General features: G+C 44.0%; 1 protein-coding gene across 2 annotated transcripts in view; it reads left to right on the plus strand.

Moving 5' to 3' along the window:
- The first annotated feature begins 1653 nt into the window (after nucleotides 1-1653).
- RELL1 (RELT like 1) overlaps nucleotides 1654-22662 on the plus strand; it is a 60918-nt gene continuing 39909 nt past the window's right edge. Inside the window, exon 1 of one of the 2 annotated variants that reach the window (XM_010962693.3) lies at nucleotides 1654-1869. In XM_010962693.3, coding sequence (XP_010960995.1) covers nucleotides 1782-1869 — 88 coding nt within the window. In that variant the 5' untranslated portion in view covers nucleotides 1654-1781. The remainder of the gene's footprint in view (nucleotides 1870-22662) is intronic. The other variant, XM_010962694.3, reaches the window with a different exon arrangement.

Raw genomic sequence — 22662 nt, forward strand, 5'->3', positions numbered from 1 at the left:
CTAAGTTCCAGAGCTGGCTTTACAGGTGTGTGACCTGTACACGGGGGCCCATGCTTAGATAGCCTCCATGTCAGGCCATCACCACTTTGACATTCCTAATTTTTGAACAAAAGGCCTTGCATTTTTATTTTACATGGATCTCTGCAAATTATGTAGCTGGTTCTGACTACAACTTATAATTTATAGTTTAGTTTCTGGGCTCAGGACTTTTCCCTTTTTTGAGTTCAAGACCCACATGGACCTCTTTCCCCTGCAGCCATTCTCTTTTTATGTTGGCATAAAACTGCCTTACCTGCCAGACTGCAGGATGTGGGGACACCTGTGCATAGGGCACACAGTGCCAGCCTTTGGGTTCAAAGGGCAAAGGCTTCAACCTGCAGCCCAAGCCATCTGTAGTGGTCTGAGCTTCTGTCACTGGAAATTCCCACCTCAGTGCAAACGTTTGTGAGAGTCTAGTAGACTGCGCAGAGGACTCAGAGAGAAGATTAAAGAGTCCTCCTTTGAGAATCTGAGGCTGACAGGCCAAGGAAGAGCCTGCTTCTGTGAAAAACTCCAGTGCCCACTCCCTCCCCTTGCTGGTGTTCTTAGGCCATTGTTCAAGGCCTGACCACCTTGTTTCAGAAGGAGCCTCTAAAGGGCATTAAAGAGGGAACTCCTCAGAGGAGGACTCTGCGTCCAACCAGTGCCTGTGATGATGATTCAACTTTAAAAACCACTTGTGACCTCTAACTTAGTGAGTGCTGTCATTGAACCAGGAGCAGAAGGCGCAGCAGTGAGCAAACACAATGAAGGCGAGCTAATTTCAATTTATCACGGTGGCCTGGCCATCGTGGGTTTACTCCCTGGCTTGTAAACTAAGGATACTACTCACCTCACAGAGCTGCTGAGGACATAAGAAGATAATAAGTGACTGGGCACTTGAAGGGTTACTTCGTGGAAGTATTTGCTAGGAGAAATGTGAACACTCGATTTAAAAAAAAATTTGTTCCTGGAAGTACGCAGAGGTGTGTTTTCCCCAGTAGGAACAGCTTAAATGGAAGTGGAAATATTAAAATAATTTGCCTTTTTGCCTTTTCTCATTTTCAAACACTGAAACTTGATATCCCGGCTGCGCCCCTCCCTGGACCAGTCACCGAGGGGCATGCCAGCATGAATAGAGATGCCAACAGAGAAAAAAGATCGTGCCCATTCCAATACTGGCCATGTCTGCCCATCCAGAACCTCCTGCCCGGCTCTTTTTCTCTTCCCACGCCCGCCTGGTCCCAACGCCCGGGAGGACGAGCACCAGCGACCCTGTCCGGACCCCGGGCTCCCGCGCTTATCTGGGTGGCTACGGTGCAGCTGGTCTAGGGGAAGCACCGCGCGCCGCCAGCAGGAGCCTGGCCGAGGTGGGCGGGGCTAGAGCTGGAGGGCGGGGCCAGGACTGGCGGGCGGGGCCCAGGGGCGGGGCCATAGACTAACCCTGGCTGCTGGAGCGGCGGACGGACTTGGAAAGGAAGCGGGTGAGGAAGGGTGAGGCTGGACCAGGCTGAGATGGGCGGGCTCGGGGGCGGGGTCACTGGATAGGCCTCCTTCCAGGGCAGGCGGGGCCCGGGGCTTGGCTCGGAGAGGCTGGGCTGGGCCGAGCCGAGGTGGGTGGGGTCTGAGGGGAGGGCCCACGGCGGGGCTGGGTGCGCAGCGCGCGGAGGCTGAGCTCTTCTAATCCGCCCGCCCGCGGGCTCCAGAGCTGCACACCCTACTGGAATCCGGAACGCAGCGCCCCGCGGCGAAGGGACGCGGCGATGGCTCCGCGAGGACTCCCGGGGTCCGCTGTCCTAGCTGCTGCTGTCTTCGTGGGTGGTGCCGTGAGTTCGCCTCTGGTGGCCCCGGGTGAGTGCCCCGTCGCGGCCAGGGAGCGCGGGAGGAGTGGAGGGATCCGGACGGCAGCGCCGATGCGCCTCGAGCTGCCCTTGTCCTGGCACAGCCGCGGGATCCCGGCGCTGAACATCTGGTTGTCAGTGGGTGGCTCGGCCGGGCGCGGCGCATGGCGATGGCTCCCGTCCCTCCCTTCCCTCCTGCCCTGCTCGCTCCTTCCCTCCTCTAGCCCGCTCCTCAGAGGACCTGTTACCTCCTGCCCCCACCTCTGAGCTGTGTGGCGTGTAGGGACCGGGCCTGCTCTTGTCTTCCTCGGGAGCGCTTCTGCCAGGGCCCAGCGCCTCGGAGCCCCGCGGACCCCTTTCCTGCCCTTTTCCTCAAGGGCCCCGCGAGCGGAAGATCGTGACACAGGGGACCGGGTGCGCTGTCGCCGCCTCCCTCCCCCCTCCTTTTTTTTTTTTTTTTTTCTTTTAATATCTTAAAGCCTTGAGGGTTTCCAGTTTCTTTCCGAGTTTTCATTTATTTTAGTGGTTGATGGATTCTTGTAACAGGTTGGGGATTTCAGATTTCTCCCCACACATTCTGGATAAATCAGGCTTGGAAAAAGGGAAGGTGCGTTTGTAAACTTACCCGTTTTTTTTTTTTCTTCTTTGAGTTAATTCCTGTCGCCACAAAAGGAACCTTCTGTGGTTAGAGCAGGAAGCCACCAGCAGAGATGATAAAATGCTGTCCCCAGTGATGAACTTGGAGCAGGAGTTTTTAATTGAAATCTAAGAGGAGGTATAACTTTTACTGAAGTCCTTTCTCACATTCTTGTTTTATGACTGTAGACACTGGGATTCCTTACCACTGGTCCCCCTCTTAATTGCCATCTTACAGCAGTAGTTAAAAAAAAAAGTAAACGTATACCTTCTTGGCCAATTGGGGTTACTAGATCCTGGAATCTTACGTCAGCAAGCTCCTCTTCAGGTCCAAATAATAAGCAAGTAACTGGAAGCCTTCCAACCATGACTATCTCCTCTATGAAAACACACATACTGCTCTTCACTCCTGGGAAGACGCCACTAGATCACAGCTTTTAAACTGACTTACCACTTTGGGCTTCACTTTTTCGCAGAAACCAGAATATGTTAGGAAGGGAACAGGATGGATAACATGTCTCCTGAGTCTTTATTAGCTGATGCGTATCTCCTTCAGTCATCCACCTCAAGGAAATGGCCGCTAGTGACATGTATTATTGGATGGGGGATTTTGGTTTTCACCCTGTGTCTCATTGCTGAGACAGGTAGGTGTGTAATCAGGTTCAAATTAGACCCGAGGTTGTAGACAGTACTTAGAGGGCTAGAGTCAGTTGCTCCAGAATTCGAAGAGCTTAACCTGGGAGGAAAATTGCTAAAAATTCAGCTCATGATGCATGTAATCAGTCATCAGCAGGAGAAATCCATCCTAAGAGTCAGTTTGTGTTTCGATGGATCTTTGAACCAACATTCAGCTTTCAGGACTGGAATGTGATGAAGAACGTGCTCATCTTAATTGCACAGTAACCTTTTTGATGAAAGTTACACTTAAGAAGAATGAGGTATCCAAAAAGGAAAGGATACAGGGTGCAAATGTGTCAGTGTGACTTGAGACCCATTTCTTAAGAAGATGCCCTGAACAGCCAACATCTGGTTCCCATGAAATCTAAAACAGTGTTAATGTTTGTAGGGACTGTTTTAGAGAAGTAGGGAGAAAGGTGGGAAATAATGTTGAATGCCTGCTATGTGTTAAACTTTGAATTTGGCGCTTCATATTCATTTTTACACTTATTTCTCATAATTCTATGAAGTTCTTATTTCCAGTGAGGCGCCTGGGGCCCAGAGAGGTTAAGCAATTGGCCCAGCATCACATAGCTAGTGTATCAGTTAGCATTCAGTAAGAGAAGCAAAACCCCTAGGAGGGGTGTGTGTGTGTGTGTGTGTGTGCAAGTGTGTGTTCATGTATCTTTATCTTTGATAACCTAGTTTGCTTGATTCCAAAGTTCATTCTCTTTCCCCTGTACTGCACTGCTCCCCAGAGAGGCAATAGAACAGAAATCAACTGCAGCCGTCTTGTTGAGATTCTAAGATAGGAAGTTTAGGACACCATACAGCTGTAAGCATGTGGTTATCAGAAGTTGGGAAGCAGAGAAAAGAAGGTCAGTTAACATCACAGTAGGTAATGGCAATGTCTCTTTCACTTCCTGCCTAGTCGAAGAATCTCATTAAGTTTCTGTCTTAGTAGCAGCCTTCGAAACTATATACCACAGGCACCAGAACAGATGATTTTCCACATCTTGGCTTATTTATGTATAAGTTCTCTGGTTACTTAGGGCTTAGTTTTTCTGCAGACAGTGGGCATGGCCTTTGAGTTAAGGAGTGGGTGGAAAATGACCAGGGGCTGGTGAAATGACAAGTGCTCTCTCCTAGGGTTCTGCGGGCTTCCATCCAGCCTCCTGACTCCTCATTTAGATGCTAATGATAAGCTTTATTAAATTCTGGGTTCTCCTTTGGTCAGGTAGCTGCCCAGCTTTAAGTCTACAGGATGCGTAGTCAGTGGACAGAATGTTGTGAGAAAGCACCCCTTGGAGATTGGGCTTCCACGCCCAAATTTCATTCAAAGAGGAAATGAAAAATCTGAGAGCTGCCTGTCATTCCCCATCTTCCCTGCCCAACCCTCAAATAAATTAAACAAACTATTTGGGAGTTTCAGTAGTTAAATTTGAATGAGAGAGACCAAAGCCCCAGGTGATAGAAACGAAAAAATTTTGTTGTTACTTTTTAAAGAATTGTTTGCCTCTGATGTTGAAGTTTAATTACCTATTGGGACAAAAGAGAAGTTATTTAAAACTGACAAAAAATGATTTAAATTGTCATTGGTTAAAACTAATATGTTGAGTGGTTTCTAAGAATTGCAGGGCAGTCACTTCGGTAACTGTAAAGATTTGATAGGCTGCTGAAAGCAGGTAGAATAGTGAGTCTGGAGTGGCTACCTGGAATTTGCAGTTAGTACACTGTAGGCATTTTATTCTTTTTGGAGGAAAGAATGCAGCATTTATTACACTTGTTCTGTGGCAGGCTCTGGTCTAAGTACTCAGATCATTTAACTCTTACAATATTGTGTCAGCTATATGATTTTATCCCTCCATTTATAGATGAGGAAATTGAGTCCTGAGACATTAACTTGAAAAAGTCACTTACGTGTGTAAGTTAAATTTTGATTTTGACTCAGATCTATTCATTTCTAAAGCCCATTATTATTACTAAATCATTCTGTTTTTCTTTAGAGTGAGGAATTTCTTTTTATTCTAAGATATTTATCGAGTCATTAATAGGGTAATGGCATGATACAGTGGGGAGAGCACCAAGTGCCAAGTTAGAATCCTGGACTTGAAGAGTCCCTGCTGCTTTCCAGCGTGTGGCCCTCTCTGCCTCTATTTTCTTACCTGTAAAATGGGTATGTGCCACCTCCTATCTTTATCTGCCTTACTGGCTCGTAGTCAGGATAAAATGAGCTGTTGCCTCTGAAAGGTGTTGGCAAACAGCAAGGTGGTATATGTCTTTTATCCTGTGTAACTTTTTTCTTGCATTTCTTACCCAAAATGTGCATTGGACTAGACTTATATATCAAGCAAACTATCTATTAAATGTGGACTACAAATGTGTTCATTCTGGAGGTGGTGATGGTTTTGCAGTCATAGAGTCACTGTAAATATATAAAAGTCCAGAGTGACACCTCAGATTCGTAAGTTTGCTGCCACTGACTGGGAGTTAAGTAACTACACCTTTTTTTTCTTATTTCTCCTTAGCTAAAATACAGTGTTCTTGGTGTTTCTGGAAAATTCCCCAAAAGATTTAAAGTTTGGAGGGAAGGGGAGAGAATCACCCTTAATCTCATCACTCAGAGGTACTTGCCACTGTCAGCCTATTTCACTCTGGTGAAATACACTCTCTGTGTTTTTCGCTTTGATAGGATCACAGTGCAAGCGTACCCTTGTACCGTGCGTTTCTAACCTCATGTTATACTTAGAGGTGTCTCCATTTCCCTATACACTCAAAAAAACCACTGCATAAAATTCCAGTATATGGAGTCTCTGTATTTTACTTCACTGTGCCTCCATTTTAGATTTCAGTTTTTGTTAATTATTTGTAAACAAAATTTAAAACTTGTTTCGGTGAACATCTATGCCTAAAGCTTTGTCTCGATATTGATGAATTCCATAGAAATTGGGTCCCTGAAAAGGCAGTTTTGGGGTCAAAGTTATTCATGTTTTGAGGCCACTGATGACACCAGTCTTAGTGACCTGACCATTGTCTCAGTTTACATTCTCACAGCAAGTCCAAGGACTCACTTCTCACGCCTTTGGCATTTTCTCTGAAAAACATACGTGCTAATTTGTAAGGCAAAAATGGGCACCGTGATTGTATGTCTTTGATCACTTGTATGTAGACTGTTTTCTTCTACTATTTGAGCCATGTGCACGCATTTGTAATCGTTTATGGACAATTCTGAAATTTGAAAAGCTCTGAAAACCAGAACAGTTTTTTTTGAGGCTTTTTGCATACTCCGTTGGTGGGTAAAACTTAGCCCGAACCAAGGTGGGAGTCTGCAGTGTATATTTATCTCACTTAGTTTGAATACTGCTAAGTTTTGGCTGCAGTAATATTAATGAGTTTGATTTCTGAGTGTCACATAATGTGTGCTAAATGCATTGTGTTACCTTTCTAGAATTACAAAGTCTGAATTTTGAGGCACATCTGACCTCCAAGTTTTCAGATAAGGGATTATGGACCTGCATTTCCTCTTCCATGACTCATCTGTTGGTTTGTGGGCAGGCGAATGTAAACCTGCTCAAAGTAGTAGGTATCCAGGGGAGAGAGAGAACTCGTCAAATGAGTGGCACTTAGTATTTTCGTGTGGGATCTGATTAAATAGATACCTGGGCAAATCTGAGGCTTCCTGTATTCTATGTGGCTTTAGGGATGGGTACCTATTATAATGGAAACTACTTTCCTCTGCCAGTTATTGACACAGCTTTCTTTGTAAGGGAGAGAAGAAATAGAATCCACCCAAGGGACTTTTTGGGGCGGGAGGGCTGGTAGAAGGTGTTGGGTACCTGAGCCAGACTGAGTTCCTGCGCCCAGTTATCTCACTTTGAGGATCCTTGTGCCAGACGTATTGAACTCAGGGGATTTTCTGTCCCTCCCTTTGCAGTACCCCAAGGTTCTTGCCTTCTTGTCTGCTCATCCCAGGATCCCAGACAGTGGCCAGCTCTCCCCAACTCTATCCCCCCATTTTGTTTGCACACTCCTGTGTATGACTGTATTCCAACCACTAATAAAGTGCTAATGTTGTTCAGAGGGTAAAAAAGTCTTTGGACCACTTTCCTCCTCTGGGTTATGGAGAAAATATGGCAGAGTTGCCTGATTGGGATTTTTGTGACAATTACATGAGATACAAACATGAGAGTGGTAATAACCTGTAATGGAAAAGAATATGTATGACTGAATCACTATGCTGTACACCAGAAACAAACACAACATTTTAAATCAACTATACTTCAATTAAAAAAAAAAAAAGCTTGGCAGCATAACCTAAAACAAATAAATAAATAAAAAGTAAATTTCACACACACACAAAAAAAACCGTGAGAGTGCCTGGTGCAATGTTTTGTGCATAGTAAATACTAAACAAATGTATTATTCTTACTTTGTTCTTAACCAGGTACTAACCTGCCACAGCTATCAGATGGGACAAAGTTCCTACCTGCTCCAGAGTTTTCCTTTCAGGTCCTGAGCCATTGCCTGAGGTGTTCCCTGTCTCATCTTGCCCTGACCCCTGAGGCCGGTGTGTCCTGTGTGTAATGGGCGGGGAGGTTGAGGAAGCAGCTTTGAGCAGCGCCAAGGCCCCAGGGGAGGAGGAATAGGGACCAGGGGGCCTGGCAGGGAGTTCTCCTGGGATGCAGGGGATTTGTGGAGCTGTGAGCCATTAGCTACCAAAATTAGGCAAAGGAGAGGAAGGAAAACGGGAGGAAGCCATTACCTTTGTAAGGGTAGGCTGTGACAGTTTCTTTAGCACAATTTTGAAAGATTGACCAATTGGGTTTTCTCTAGCCAGTGGATCTGTAGGTACAGTCCCAAGGTTTTGACAGTTTTCCCCTAGAATTGATGTAACTATCCACTTGCCATCCTTTTTGATTATCCAGGGTCACCAACACTCATCTTCTCGTTGTTCACTGGTGACTGTTGTGATGAAGTAGAATGTAAGAAATATATACTATATATAGTAGCAATATATATAATATATGATGTATAACATATAATAATGTATGTTTAATAAGAAATATATTTAGTCTTTGTCCTCAGTTCCTGGCACAAATCTCCTCAAACCCTTGGAATTTCCTAAATGAAAGGCGTTGTCTTTTTTCCTAAGGAGCCCCTTTTGAGCGTATGCTAATGAGTTGACTTAGGGTGGTGCCCCCAGATAGCCTCAGGGTGGGGCTGGTCACCTGAAGGAGGGTGGGAGAAGAGGGCTGAAACTTTCAGCCTCACCCACCCGCCCACCTCTGGGAAGGGGAAGAGGCAGGGGGAGGGCTGCGGATTAAGCACTTTAAAGGCTTGAGCAACGAGACTCGCTGAACTTCCTGGTGGGTGAACCCGTGGAGATGTGTGGAGAGCAGGACGCCCAGAGCGCAAGGAAGCACCACCCTTTCCCCATACCTTGCCCAATGCTTCTCTCCCATCTGGCTGTTAACCCTTTACTAATAAACTGGTAATCTTGTAAGTAAAATGTTTCCCTGAGTTCTGTTAATTGAACTCAGGGAGGGGGTCCTTGGAGCCTCCAAACTGTAGGCAGTTGGCCATAAGTACAGGTGACAACCTGGACTTGTGATTGGCATCCTTGTGAGACTGAGCCCTTAAGCGGTGGGATCTGACGATACTTCCAGGAAGTGTCAGAATTGTTAATGCCTCAGTGGTGCCAGGAAAGCACATACTGGGACCAGGAGGTACAGTCCTGTAGTGTCAGCCCTGATGCTCTCTTCAAAGCTTCTTTAACAGATGAGGATGCCAAGCTGGCCCAGCCAGGGCTTGAGGGGGCTCTTAACTCTCTCTAGGACTCTTCCCACTGTGTTCAAGCTGTCTCTCCGCTGACTTAGGCCAACCAACTTCTGAGAGTAATTGTACTGTTCTTAGTCATAGAGTCAGAGGGGACTCAGTGGTCGTCTTATAATTAAGTAAGCCCGCCCTTTGCAGATGGGGATGCTGAGCCCTGAGAGGTCTGGTAGCCTGCGGGGACCAGGAACGGCCGCAGTGGAGAAGTAGAACATTAGGTTTGGTGAGGGAGGGCCCACGTGTGTGTCTTGGTCACTGTCCAAGGCTCAGGTCCGAGCACAGGACAGGCAGATGCTTAAACATTTGAATGAGTGAAGGAAGCCGGAGCTGGAATCCAGAGGTTCTGACTTAGCTAGAGAGTCTTCTTCGTAATAAAGCAAAGACTTAGGCTTTCTGGAATCATCTACAGACCTTAGCTGTCAGTCCCCTCTCTCACTCCCCTCCTGAATTCGGAAGAGGCTGCTTTGTCTGCCCACCTCCATGAGCCATATTGCTCCAGAAGCCTGAGGTGGAGAATCAGGTCATGGAGAAAAAAGAATGGCAATAAAAAGTAAGCAAGTACTGCCTTAACAGGTGAATATGGTGTGTCGTTGGTGTATTTGAAAAGTGTTTGTGAAAAGTTTCAGTGCAAAGGTTTTCGAAACACAAATCCATTCATGAGCCCTTTCCAAATGCAAACTAAATTCAGTTGTGTTTTTGCAACCAGTACTCCAAATACAGCTGTTAGTTTTATATCTGTATCATATTAATACTTTATACCTTTCCTTTATAGCTTTGTTTCTCAGGTTAATTCTTTAATTTATTCATTCGGCAAGTCTTAGCCAAGTGCCTTAACTGTGTGCAAGGCACTAGGATGATGTGAAGCGAACACAATAGACACAGTCCGTGCCTTTATGGAGCCAGCACTGGTTATCAGGGGCGATTAAACAAGCAATCATGATAAAGTGTCATTAGTACCTTGATAAGGAAAGTATGGCACAGGGCCAGAGGACCTAAGCTGGGGCTGGGAGTGGGGTGAGAGTACAGGTTGAGCAAGGCTTTCTGGAGGAAATGAAGATTGAACTTACAGTTATAAAAATGTCAGCATTAGTCAGGTGGAGGACAGGTGGTTGTGGAAGAGAGGAGGTGACAGCAAACAGATCTGCAGCCGTGGTCCCCACACTTGCGCGTGCGTCAGAATTCACTAGAAGGCTGGACACAGCACAGGTAGATTCCCTCCCCCTCCCCCAACCCTAGGGTCTAGGTCTGGGAAGGGACTGGAGAATTTGCATTTCTAACTCATTCCTGGTAGATGCTGACTAAATATCTTAACCTGGAAATCCCTCCCCTCTTTGTGGGCTATTCATCCTGTTTTCCGCCCATCCTTCAAGCTGAGATCAAGGATAACACTTCCAGGAAACCTTTCCTAGTTATTCTCACTGATTTTATCTCCTGTGAATATTCGCGAGTCCATGGATACATGTTGCATCTATTTAACACAGAATTTTTCTTAACTAGACACAGAGCATGCAAGGCATGCTCAAATATTTGATTGCTTGATCCAATTTATTTCTTGCAACCACCTGAGGAGCAGGTTGCTGTATTCTCCATTTTGTAGCCATAAGGAAACAGAAGTACAGAGAGATAACCAAGACAAAGAGAAGTGAAATGTCTTGCTCAAGTCACAAGATGAGAAGCCAAATCTAAAAGTATGTTCACTGTTCTCAGATGGTCTTTGTTATTATGTGAAACTGCATGTGCTCCACACATAGCACAACTGGTAAAAGGAAGTTTTAAAATTTATTATTATTTTTTTTTACTTTTTCATTGTAGGTTCATCTACCTAAAGAGAAAGCCAAGAGAGCTTATTAATTAAATGTAGATTTTGTTTTTAGTGGAAAATGAGCGATTATCCAAGGAATTCTTCAGGAATTGCCTATTTACTTTTAGAGTAAATATTTGAAGGGACTAATTCAATTTACATGTCATTAGATTTAAGAAATGAAGTCTACAAAATTTTGATGTGAGGGAGTTATTTAAAATAATCAATTTCAGTTTCCTGAATAGACACAATTATGGCGGTACCCTTCTTAACTGGCCAGATGAGTTCAGCTGAGTGGTGGAAAATGTATAAAGAACCTGTACATAAAACGTCACGTGATAGGTAGGGTTAAAAACAAACAATGAATTCTTTTCAGTATCAGTAACATGCCAAGCCTTCCTCCCCCGTGCATATACAAACATAATGCGGTTCTCTGAGATTCCTGTAACGGGTGGAAGTTTGAAGAATTCACCAGGCTTTCTGTCTCACAATATAACTTGGGAGCACTAATTTTCAAATATTGTAACAGCTCTTCATAGCTGGAAGTCTCCAACACAATCATGTGAATTAGTCACGTTATAAAAAACGGCTGCCCGGAATTTCCTGGCATTGGCGAAGTGGCAGATGGCTAATGAGTAGCCATTCCTTCGTCTTCCTTTGCATGTTTGTGCTATATGCGTGCATGGCCTGAATGCTTCTGCTGCTTCCTCAATTCTTTCCAGCCTCCTCCTTCTCCTCTGTAAAAGCACAACACAAAACAACCACCGATGGAAAAAAAGAGGTGTCGGATATTGCTTAAAACTAGATGATGGGGTATAGCTCAGTGGTAGAGTGCGTGCTTAATATGCAGGACGGAGGTCCTGGGGTCAATCCCTAGTATCGCCACTTAAACAAACAAACAAAGAAACACACCTAATTACTCCCCCCTCCTTAAAAAAACAAAAACAAACAAAAAATTAAAAGAAAAAGGTTTAAAGCTAGGTTTTGAAAATAAAACTCATTTCATGTGCAGAATTGCCAACTCAGCATCTTAACAGTCTTTTCAGGTGAAACGTGGATATTCCCTACAAACAGCACGCAATTCATTTAAAAATGAGGGCTTGGGGGAGGGTATAGCTCAGTGGTAGAATGAGTGCTTAGCATGGAGGAGGTCCTATGTTCAATCGCCAGTACCTCCATTAAGGAAAAAGAAATTAGGAGTTTGGGATTAACAGATACACACTACTATATATAAATATATAAAATAGATCAACAACAAACTATATTGGATATCTTGTAATAACCTATAATGGAAAAGAATCGGAAAAGGAGTATGTATGTGTATAATTGAATCACTGCTGCACAGTTGAAACAACATTGTAAATTAACTACACTTCAATAAAAAATTAAAAATGAGGGCCTTATTTGAGATACTGTTAGGTGTTGTGTTGGTATATAAAATGAACAACAAACTTGGTTTCTGTTCTCGGCTGACTTGTGAGTGAGAAGCGGGAGGAGAGAAGCAGTGAACACAGAATAAGGGAAAATGTGCTGGGACTACAGACAAAGTGCCCTATGTGGGATTCCAGAGGAAAGACTTTCCTCCTGATGGGAGGGTTGGAGAAGACTTCATAGCCTAAACCCAGGCACTTTAAGTGGACCTTAAAGGGAGTGTGGCCATGGCAGCCCAGCAAAAGGGGTGCAGAGGGGTGGGAATTGGGTAGGAAGTCAGTGCAGACCTGGTGTGAAAATTGCATCAGATAAGACTGCAGAGTGGAGGTGGAGGCTAGGCGCAGGGGTTGGGGGGGATCCGAGACAAAGCCCTTGGTTGATTGTGTAGGCAGGGAGCGGGGGAGTGAGTTGGAGGGACAGAGAGTGAACATACCTGTTCTTTATACATCTCAGAATAGTTTGGAGGATCCAATGAATAATACAGCCCTTTGTAAGTAATACAGATCTGGTCTGTGTAGTGTATAGGTGTAATATGCTGGGAAACAGGTTTTCAGTTTGCTGGGAATTAGAATCATGAAGTGCCGTGTGTAGTCTTCGTGGTGTGAAGACCAAAAGGAGTTCATTAATGGGAAAAGTTCAATAACTGTGTATGTCTTAAGTGAGAGTAAATCCTCTGAAATTGTACATACCATTCTGACTCCAGAATTCTCCATCACTTAACATGTGTTTTAAGGCTGTTGTGCATTTCTAGTTTTTGTCCCGTTTTTGGTCAGGTTCTCATGGTTTTCTCCTCTGGGTCCAGGTCAGGAGGGCAGTGTTGGCCATCAGTGTTTAGGGCAGTGCCTTGAAATAAAACATACAAATCAGCACTGGGGTGATTTATAAGACCCTGCTTGGCTAAGGGCTCGTCTCTGCATCACTTCTGGCAAGTCCGTTTTCTTAGTCCTTTGATTTCTTATAATGTGCCTGAATAGATTTGGGGAAGGAAAAATAACCCAGTTGAAAGTAGTCTAGTATGCGTTAGGTGCCCACATATCAGGAACTAGTAGTTACTCGGACAGTGGGGTTGGTGTGTCTTAGTGTCTGAGTGGGGGTGGGGTCAGCAAGGGGGTGGTCTTCAAGGAGGGAAGGAGAATTCTGCTAGAATCATATAATACAACAGTTGGTCTTTTCCCGGCTGTTCAGTGCTGCATCTTGATATTTAAATGAGTACAGACTCCTGACTTTGAGTCAACGTGCTGTAATAGAGACCACATATATTTGGTCTCTGTCCTGTTTTCTTGGTACAAAACTCCTAAAACCCTTGAAATTTCCTGAGTGATAAGAGTGTCTTTTGTTATTCATAATTAGCCCTTTTGACCCTACCTGACCAGCTAATGAGTGACTCTTGGTGGACCCCTAGGGAGCTTCAGGTTGAAGATGTTGCCCAAGGAACCACCTGCAGGATTATAGAGGGTTGGAATCTTCAGCTCCATCCCCTGATCTCAGGAAAGTGTGAGGGTCTGGCGATCAAGTTAATCACCAATGGCCGGTGACTTAATCAGTCATTATGTAATGAAATTTCTTGAAACTTTGATAAAAACTCTGAAACAAGGAAGCTAAAGGAGCTTCTGGATTGGTGAACCCATGGATATAGCTGGGAGGGTGGTGTGTCAGGAAACAGCATGGAAGCTCTGTGCCACCCCCTACTCTTTGCCCTACACTTCTCTTTCATCCTGCTGTTCCTGAGTTGTATCCTTCATAATAACACTGTAAGCATAAGCATAGCACTTCCCTGCATTCTCTGAGTCATCACAGCAAATTGTGGCATCTGAGGGAGATCCAGGAGGCCCTGACTTGGTAGTCGGCTAGCCTGATTAAATGGTTAGATGTCCTTTGCAGCTGGTGTCTGAAGTGGGGGCAGTTGGTGTCAGAATTGAAGTGAATTGAATTGCAGGACACCCAGTTGGTGATGGAGAATTGAAACAATCAAGCCCTCCCTACTGGGAAAAATCAATGCATAGTATTAAAACATTGTGGTTGTAACAATCTCTTTGAAAGTATGGTGTTTTACTATTTAGATAAAGACTGAAATAGCTTTTAAAAAAGTACAGTGGGAAAGAAAAAAAATATCAAGCCAGTGCCTTATTGTTTATGTATTTACATTGTGTTTTACAGTGTAATAAAGTAGACATTACACCACTCTGTGGTTTCTGTTGACCCGTCTCTCCTAAGGTATATCAAAGATTTCATAGCATTTTCTCTGCCCTCCGTCAGTAAAGGCATCTAGTCTATAAATATTATGGATTGCAGTTAGAGATAGCCTCCTTACCAAGGGGTTTCCAGTAACTTTGTTTTATCTCTACAGCATGAATATTACTATTAGGATAAACCATACGAAATTACCAGTATTCTACTATTTTTGACCTACCATGACAACAGTTTCATATGGTTCGATCTAATAGAAATAAAGTTTCCTTACTGACTTTCTATCTGCACTAAACAAACAAAACAACTATAGTGACTACCTTAAGACATTTTAGAAAATGCTAAAAGTAGAAAAAGAAAAAAAAAAACTCCCAAGTTCCACCAACAAAAAATATAAAATACTAAAAAGGAAATAAAAATAACTTATGATCTTACTACTCAGAAATAACTAGTGTAGACATTTTGGTATTTTTTCCTTCAATGAAACTGAGATCATGTTAGCTCAAAATTTTGCTTTGTGTTTATTTCTTCATTTCACATTTTTATTAACAATTGAGATTGTTTTGGACGAAGGGATATGGCAGATCTGATCCCTTCATATAAATCGTTTCTATTGTTTTAAAAGTCAAAGGGAAGTTTAGGATTTCCGAGAAGTAATCAGCAATTCCAACATTGTTAAATGCAGATCAGGTGGCTTTTTGATTTTGCTTCTTATGAATGGTATCAGGATTTTTTTTTTTTTTGAAATTAGCACTTAGTGCCAGAAAAACCTGATAAATTGGCATCGAGAGAATATTACTTAAATGCACCTCTTCCCAATAATTGACTTACTAGGGAAAACCATTCTCTCATTCTAGGCTTATTATTGAATTAGATGAGTAATGATTACCCATAGATTTTTCTACTCAAGACTCTGACTCAACATAGAGATGAGCTATGGATAATCCCATTTGGTGGAAATTTACTGAATATCAAAACTGTTGACTCACAGGCAATAGAGCATAGAGAATGGGGCTCTGGAGCCAGACTGCTTGGATTAAAGTCTCACCGCTGCTACTTGCTAGCTGTGTGACCTGGTGTAAGTTACTTGACCTCTTTGTGCTGTAGTTTTCATATCTGTCAAATGGGGTTGCAAACAATAGTGCCTACCTTACAGGGTTACTGTAAGGGTTAAACAAGTTCCTACTTATAAGGTGCTTGGAATAGTAATTACACAAACTATGCATCAGTACGTGACTATCATTAATAGTATTTTTCTATGTGTCTAACCCTTGCTACTGGGGTTCAGGGTTCTGAGTTTCACCCTATTGACTTTCATGTTCATTTCTTCCCCTTAAAATCAGGTTCTCTACGTCTAGGGTTTTCCTAATTACTTCTGTTTAACCTTCCCTTTGTTTGCCTTTTCCAAAGTGGTCTTTATTTTCTCTCCTAGTCCCTTTGTCCTTTGCTCTCTGACAGCCCTAGGGGAGACTTCCTGGCAGAGCACTTCACAACTTCACCCCACATATGTACCCATATACTCATCTCTGCTTTCCAATTCCCGTTTTCCCAGAAGGCAGGCCACATGCCTGTGTAGCAGGAACACTGCCTGACTTAACCTGTGACTAACTGGAAAACCCTGTGTTTAGGGCTTTTGTAGTTTTCTGTTTAATTGTTATCCACTTCCTGTTCCTGGAGGGAAGAGAAACCGGGCTGTTGTCAGGGTTGTAGGAGCCGCAGACCGGCCGCCCCCTCGTGCTCTCATGCTGCCTGGGGAGCACTGTGCTGGCAGCTGCCACTCACCTCCAGGCCTCGTGTATTTCTCTGTCCCCTGCATTTAACACTGCTCCTCTAGTCAGGCTCATGTTGTTCATTGCCTTTTCCTGTCTTTTGGCTTTGTATCCCCAGCTGAGCTGGGTGCTTTGTGAGGATAGCTGTGTTCACGTTTACTACCACTGATAATAGTCATCACCACAATATGGGCTGACATTTACTGAGCACTTACTCTGTGCTAGGACCTCGGCTAAACCCGTAAACTCGTCTCATTTCCTGCTCAGAAACAATTCTATAATGATCTGCATTTTCTAGATGAGGAAACTGAGGCATTGGGAACTGGATAGACTTGCCTGGGATGGACAGCCTGGAAATAAGTTGCATGAAAACAGAGCAGCCAAGAAAAAGCTGGCTTCTGCTTTTGCCTCCTTTATTTCTAGGGAGCAGCTCTGGTTGAGAGCTTGGGCCCTGCTTGCAACGGACCTCAGTTCAAATTCTGGCCACTCCCCAGATGAGTGACCTTGACTTCAATACTTTTTTCTTTAAATTATTTAAGTGTAGTTGTTTTACAATGTTAGTTTCAGGTGTACAGCAAAGTGATTCAGTTATATGTATACATACATATATATTTTTTCTAATACTTTGTTCTTTAATGTCTTCATTTCTAAGATGGGTTTCATTTTTGTAACACCTACCTAAGAATCCTAAAGATTAAAAAAAATATGCAAGTAAAGGTGGAAGGTGGATGTGGGGGATGGTGAACCCCTAACACGTGCAGGAAGATCTGTTAGTATCTCCCTCTCCCTCTGCAGGGCTGGGCCCTGGCCGTCTTCCCTTTTGAAGTCCTTGCTTACTAAGCTCCAGCCGGCTCAGCAACACACCTTCTTTCCCCATGTGGTTGGTTTGTGTTGTCTTGCGAGCTGGAAATTACTTGGCTGGACCCCGACCCTGGCAGAGGTGGGTTGTACCCAGAAACCAGGGACGCAGCTCCCAGAGGCCTGGTCCAGCACCCTGTCTGTGAAGCTCCGGGGGAGTCGCTGGTTCCTAAGGGAACTGCTCCTCTTTCCCCAGCCTCCTTCTTGCAGTTTCTGCCGGAAACAGGCCATCTGGGCCTGTCCTCTTCCCGTTTGGTAGCTTTGATTGGCATTTGCCAGTTAGCTTCCAACCACAGTTTACATAATTTCTGACTTAGTCCCTGCTCAGCCTCTTGTGAGGAACGTGCAGGATCAGATCTGTTAGGGATGGCATCCATGTGGGAGAGGGCAGTGCCTTGGGTGAGGGTGTGTCAGCTCCACCCCTTGACAGACAGACGAGGCAGTTTGGAATGTGATGGGGTCCCGTGAAAATCCAGCTCAAGGTCAGTTCCCAGAGCTGGGTTTGGGAACGTGCTGCTATTCGTGGCCTTCCTTTGCATCTTGCTAACGAACCTTCTGTTGATTTCGATGAGGCCAGGGGCTTGCTCCTGTATTTACATCCTTCGGAAAGGGCTTTTCCAACAAGTGGGTTGAGCTATGGGATGAGTCAGTCATCCAACTCTAAAAATAACCTATTTGTGTATGTTTTAAAAAAACTGTTGGTATTTGGCAAATGGGGGTATGACTGCATTGGACGTTCTGTTCTACCAAACAGCATCTTAACAAAACTGCTTATCCCGTTACAGTGGAAGTGGATGCTCCATCAGTTGTCGAGGAGCCTTTTTGGAAGGATGGGATCTGCTTTCATGATTCACAGGTTCCATGCAGCAGATGTTCAAGGTGCTCCCACTGTGTTCCAGGAACTGTGATAGGCATAGAGGTACAAAGGCAGGACACCCTTCTCTGCACTTGGGAAACAGGCTTGTTTGACCTAAATCGGTCTTTTCCTGTGAGTTCTTTCACCCCTTTGGATTTCCTGACTTTGGCCACAGTATGCCCAAGCGACGTGTGTTGTAGTGAAGTGGGTGGGGAGGCTGTCAGCAGCTCTGAGTGTTGGTTCTTCTGTCTGGCTCGTTGCCTCTGTCCTGGGATGTCATGTTAGACCACTGAGGTTTTTGCAACATGAGGATCTTATCCACCCTCTTGGCTACCTTCTTGGGATTATAGGTTTCAGGTAAAATAATGAATGTGAAAACATCAAGTATCATCTTGGTGGGAACCTTTATATCTTGTATGGTATTTCTAGCTAATCATGTGTAGGATTGAAGATTTTCTTCCTCCTTTTCCCTTTCTTCCCCTCCCTCCCTCCCTTCTTTCTTTTTGAAGGATTTTTAGATGTGATGTAACTAACATGGTTGGTACAAATTAAATTGAATTCCTTCTAAGTACAGTGGTTTGTGAGTAATAATGTGAAAACATATACCTGTGAACAAGATATTTTTGAATAGATAGGAAAAAGTCTTTCTTTTACTGTCATAATGGTTATGGAGGAATAAAATAGGGTTACACTCTAGAATGATCTTTTGCTTTTTGCAGTTAAAATTAATATTGGGAAATTTTATGCTGCTGAGAATTTTTCAAAAAATGAAAGTACAGATTTCATCTTGCTGTAGCTGACTTTAATCCTTTTTCGTGAAGGTAATTTTTACATTAAAACAAGATGCATACAGATTCCAGCGTTTATCACACATAATAGGGTCATTTGGAGAGAGGCAGCTTTTAAGTTTTTAAGGGCACTGAAGTGAGTGGATGTGGACCTGGGCTCCAGCCCACATCAGTCGGTGATGGTTTAACCCACCTTTTTACTGTGAGGCATGTGTTACTTACTAAGTAAAACTGAAAGCCAATCTCCACTCTTAGAGACACTGTTGAGCCAGGTGGCTAAGAGTGAGGGGCCCTGGGGTCACATGGCCTGGCTTAAATCCTGTCCTACTCACATTAGGACTTGTTATTGAACCCCCATGTGCCTCATTTTCCTCCTCTGCACCTGGGGGTAATGAGACCACCTACCTTACAGATGTTGTGGAAATGAAATGAGGTTGTGCACAAAGCCTCTAGACCAATGCCTGGCACACTGCACTCAGTAAACGCTGCCTTACAATTACCTTAAAGTAGCAACTCATTCTTTATAAGACACCACCTTTTGAAAAGAATCTGAAGTGGATATTACATTTCTGAAGTCTCATTGCTTTAGTCATCACCTCAAGCAAATGTCTTTTTAAAAATTCCACTTCTTTCTCGAATGGACATAATTGACAATTTGAAATTGACTGCAGAAGGGTCTACGGTCAACATCTCACTCCACTCCTGTCCCCTAGCCACTTGACCCATCCCCAGGGGACTGACGGTGCTATCAGTAACTAAAGACTTTAAAACATCCCCAAAAGGACAACACTGAAAATAGCAAAAGAAGGAGGAGAAGCAGGGGGAGGGGCAGGGAACAGGAGAAGAAGAGCGGGGAGATTCCGCCGGGGTCCAGACTCTTGAGTTCTCCCTGTCCCTGCAGCCCCTTGGTCATTGCCCTTGCTTACAGACCTCTCTGAGGACCCCATGGTGTCCCCCACCCCTTGGGATCCACCCTAGGCTCCTGAGTCTTTTCCGTCCTAGAGGCGTGGTTGGTGGCCTCCCGGCCTGTGTCCTGATGCAGACACCGGCAACTGACTTGTTTCAGTCTGGGGTGAGCCCAGGTCAGTTGAGACTTCTATGTCATCTGAATGCAAACCATTGTTTGAGGTACTCTGGAAAATTCAGGAAGAGTCCAGAAGTTTAGATCCTTGGCTTCTCAAAACACTAGTCCTAAACTTAGTCCCTTCCCAAGGAGTGGCTGTGGGGCCTGAGCTGTTTTCTGTGTTCAGTCTCCCTATGCCCTTGAAGAATTGTGTTTGGTCAGGAAGTTGTGGGACCTTGAGAAATCACTTCAAATGTTAATCCCAGACACTTGTGGAGAATGCTAGGGACTTTCTACTCTGCAAAGCTGGTTTTTCCCTTCTAGTTTAAAGGAGCCCTGTGATGGTAAATATTTAGTTTCCACCATTATTTTTAAGTATCCTTGTTTCTCTCTATTGACGTCACCCCAGTTTCAGTCCTTTGTTCTGGTTGCTACCTGGGGTTCAGGAGTGATTCAGGTTGTCACCCAGCCTCTTGCCTGTTAAGAAGGTATGTTCCCTTTTTGTCCAAATTCAGTTTTTCTTTTGTAACCTAATGTAAAGTCCTTTTTCTTCCTGGATTTACACTAATTACTTCCCTTCTCAACTCCTATGGTACTTATACAGAGAAATTGCACCTTGAGAATGGGTTGTGCTCCAAACATTCCTTTTTGAGTATCTGGGTTGGTGACTGAAATGCTTTTTCCCACTAAAAATAATAATTCAGTTCCCACAGAGGGTATTTTAAAAAAATGATAGAATAGAACTTTGTGAATTTTTATTACAGAACAATTGAGAGAATAGTAGAGTGGACCCCTAGATCCTAGTCACTTAGATTGAACATTTTGCCGTATTCACTTGCTCACTCTGTCCATCTGTCATCTTTCTGTCCATCTACCTACCTACTTTCTTTGCTGATCTGTTTAAAATCAATTTGCAGACAGTCACATTTCACCTAAGTACTTCTGCCATCACTTTGTAGGATTAAGGACTTCCTTCAACATAGCCACAATACCAGCATCACAGCCAAGAAAGTAAACAATGTCTCTAATACTGTCTATCCCAGTTTCCTGTTGTCCTCAAAATATCCTTTATTGCTGTTTAAACCTATTCTATTATTGTTTAAAATTGGGAACCAGGCTCCGATCAGGGTTTACTTACTGCATTTTGTCATGTGAGTTTCTAACAAAAGCTATTTGAAGCCACATGTAGCCCAGTACTTGGGAGAGAATACTTGTTTGGGAGAGAAGGAGCTTTTCTGGGCACAGGTAGTATGTCGAAATCTTTGGGTACTCACCTCTCACCCCTCCCTGTTTTCCTCTCCCACTCTTTTTAAAAAAATTAACTTATTTTTATTTAAGGGGGGGTAATTAGGTTTATTTATTTATTTACTTTTTTTTTTTTTTTTTTTTTTTTTTTGGTGGAGGTACTGGGAATTGAACCCAGGACCTCATGAATGCTAAGCATGCACTCTACCACAGAGCTATACCTTCCACCCTCCTCTTCCACTCTCCTCTTCCACTCTTAATGCCTGTATCCAGATCCTGCTGCCCAGAGCCCTCCGTTTTGGCACCCCTGGGGTGCAGATGATCTTACATAGGTATTAGCAGAAACCTCAGAGACAGCTGCATTTTTCAAGGGACGTCTTAGGCAAATGCATCTGTAAATCAGAGGTTCATAACCTGGCCCTGCTGATTTATGCATGTTTTGCTGCGGAAACTTTCTGGGCCTCTATCTGTTCCCATAGTGGTTTTTGCTGTCCAGAATCAAGAGTACCATACTACAGTATCAGCATAGCATTTCAGGGAATTTGACAAAATAAAGGTAACTGAGTGGCTTTATGCACTGGGAGGGATTTAGTGTCGTGGGTAATTGGACTCTGGGCAGGTGGGTCCTGTCTGGGTGTCCCCTCCCTGTCTGGTCACAGCTGCAGAGTTGGGGAAGGTGGGACTGTAGCAGCTGTTCACTGGGAATCCTTTGGAGGTTGGCAGCTGCCTGACGTTTCACTGCAAAGTTTAGCACTTATTTATATACTGACTTCCATTGTTTTCCAATTGCTGTATAAGCTCATTTGTTCTCTTCATACATTTTAAGGCTTTAAAATTTGGACAAATACTGTGTCTCGGTCACTGGCACTGGGGGATGGTCTTAAAAGCTCTATGACTTCGGTGATCTCCATAGCCAAAAATAGAAGTAACTTGGGGATGACTTTGTTCTGCAGAATTTGCTTCAAATTCTCCCCTTTCTTTAGTGTACATAATTGATTTAAACTGTGTTTAAACAATTAACTTTAATAAAGGGGGTCATTTTTCAGAAGCCAGTAGATCTTAGCTGTGACCAAGTAGGACTGAGAGGCAGCGTGTGGACTGGTTATGAGCTTGTCCTGAAACAGGATCTGGCTGGGTAAGATCCAGGCTCTGACCGATTTTTAACCACGTGATCTTGGGCAAGTGACATGCCCTCCGCAACCTCCAGCTCCTTGCTCTAAAATGACAGAACTCACCTCGTGAGTGTTTGACCATCTGAAACCACTGGGGCCCATGGCCTAAACTCTAAATATGTAAGTCCCCCTTGGAAGAGCTGATCAAATACAATAATGTTTATGCAGCAGACTCAATGGAATTGAGGTTGTAAATCGCTTCACCACGGATCAGAACAGGTTTTGCTGCCAGTGGATTTGTCAGATTGGGTTTTGCTATGAAATGAGTTGTGAAAGTTTCTGTCTTCAGAATTTTTTGGCTTTTGCCTTGTGGAGACAGGAGAGTGACTTGTGTTTTTCTCTCTGGTACTATCAACCCAGGGTGAATTGTGGATGGGGCTGGAGAAAGTTGGGGAGTTCAGGATTTTGAGGACCAGGAAGGATATTGGCTCTAGCACATCATTTTTCAGCTGAGCAAAACGAGGCCCAGAGAGGTGAAGTGACTTGTTCAGTATCACGCAGGTAGCTG

This window comes from Camelus bactrianus, chromosome 2, assembly GCF_048773025.1.
Source record: "Camelus bactrianus isolate YW-2024 breed Bactrian camel chromosome 2, ASM4877302v1, whole genome shotgun sequence".
NCBI lineage: Eukaryota > Metazoa > Chordata > Mammalia > Artiodactyla > Camelidae > Camelus > Camelus bactrianus.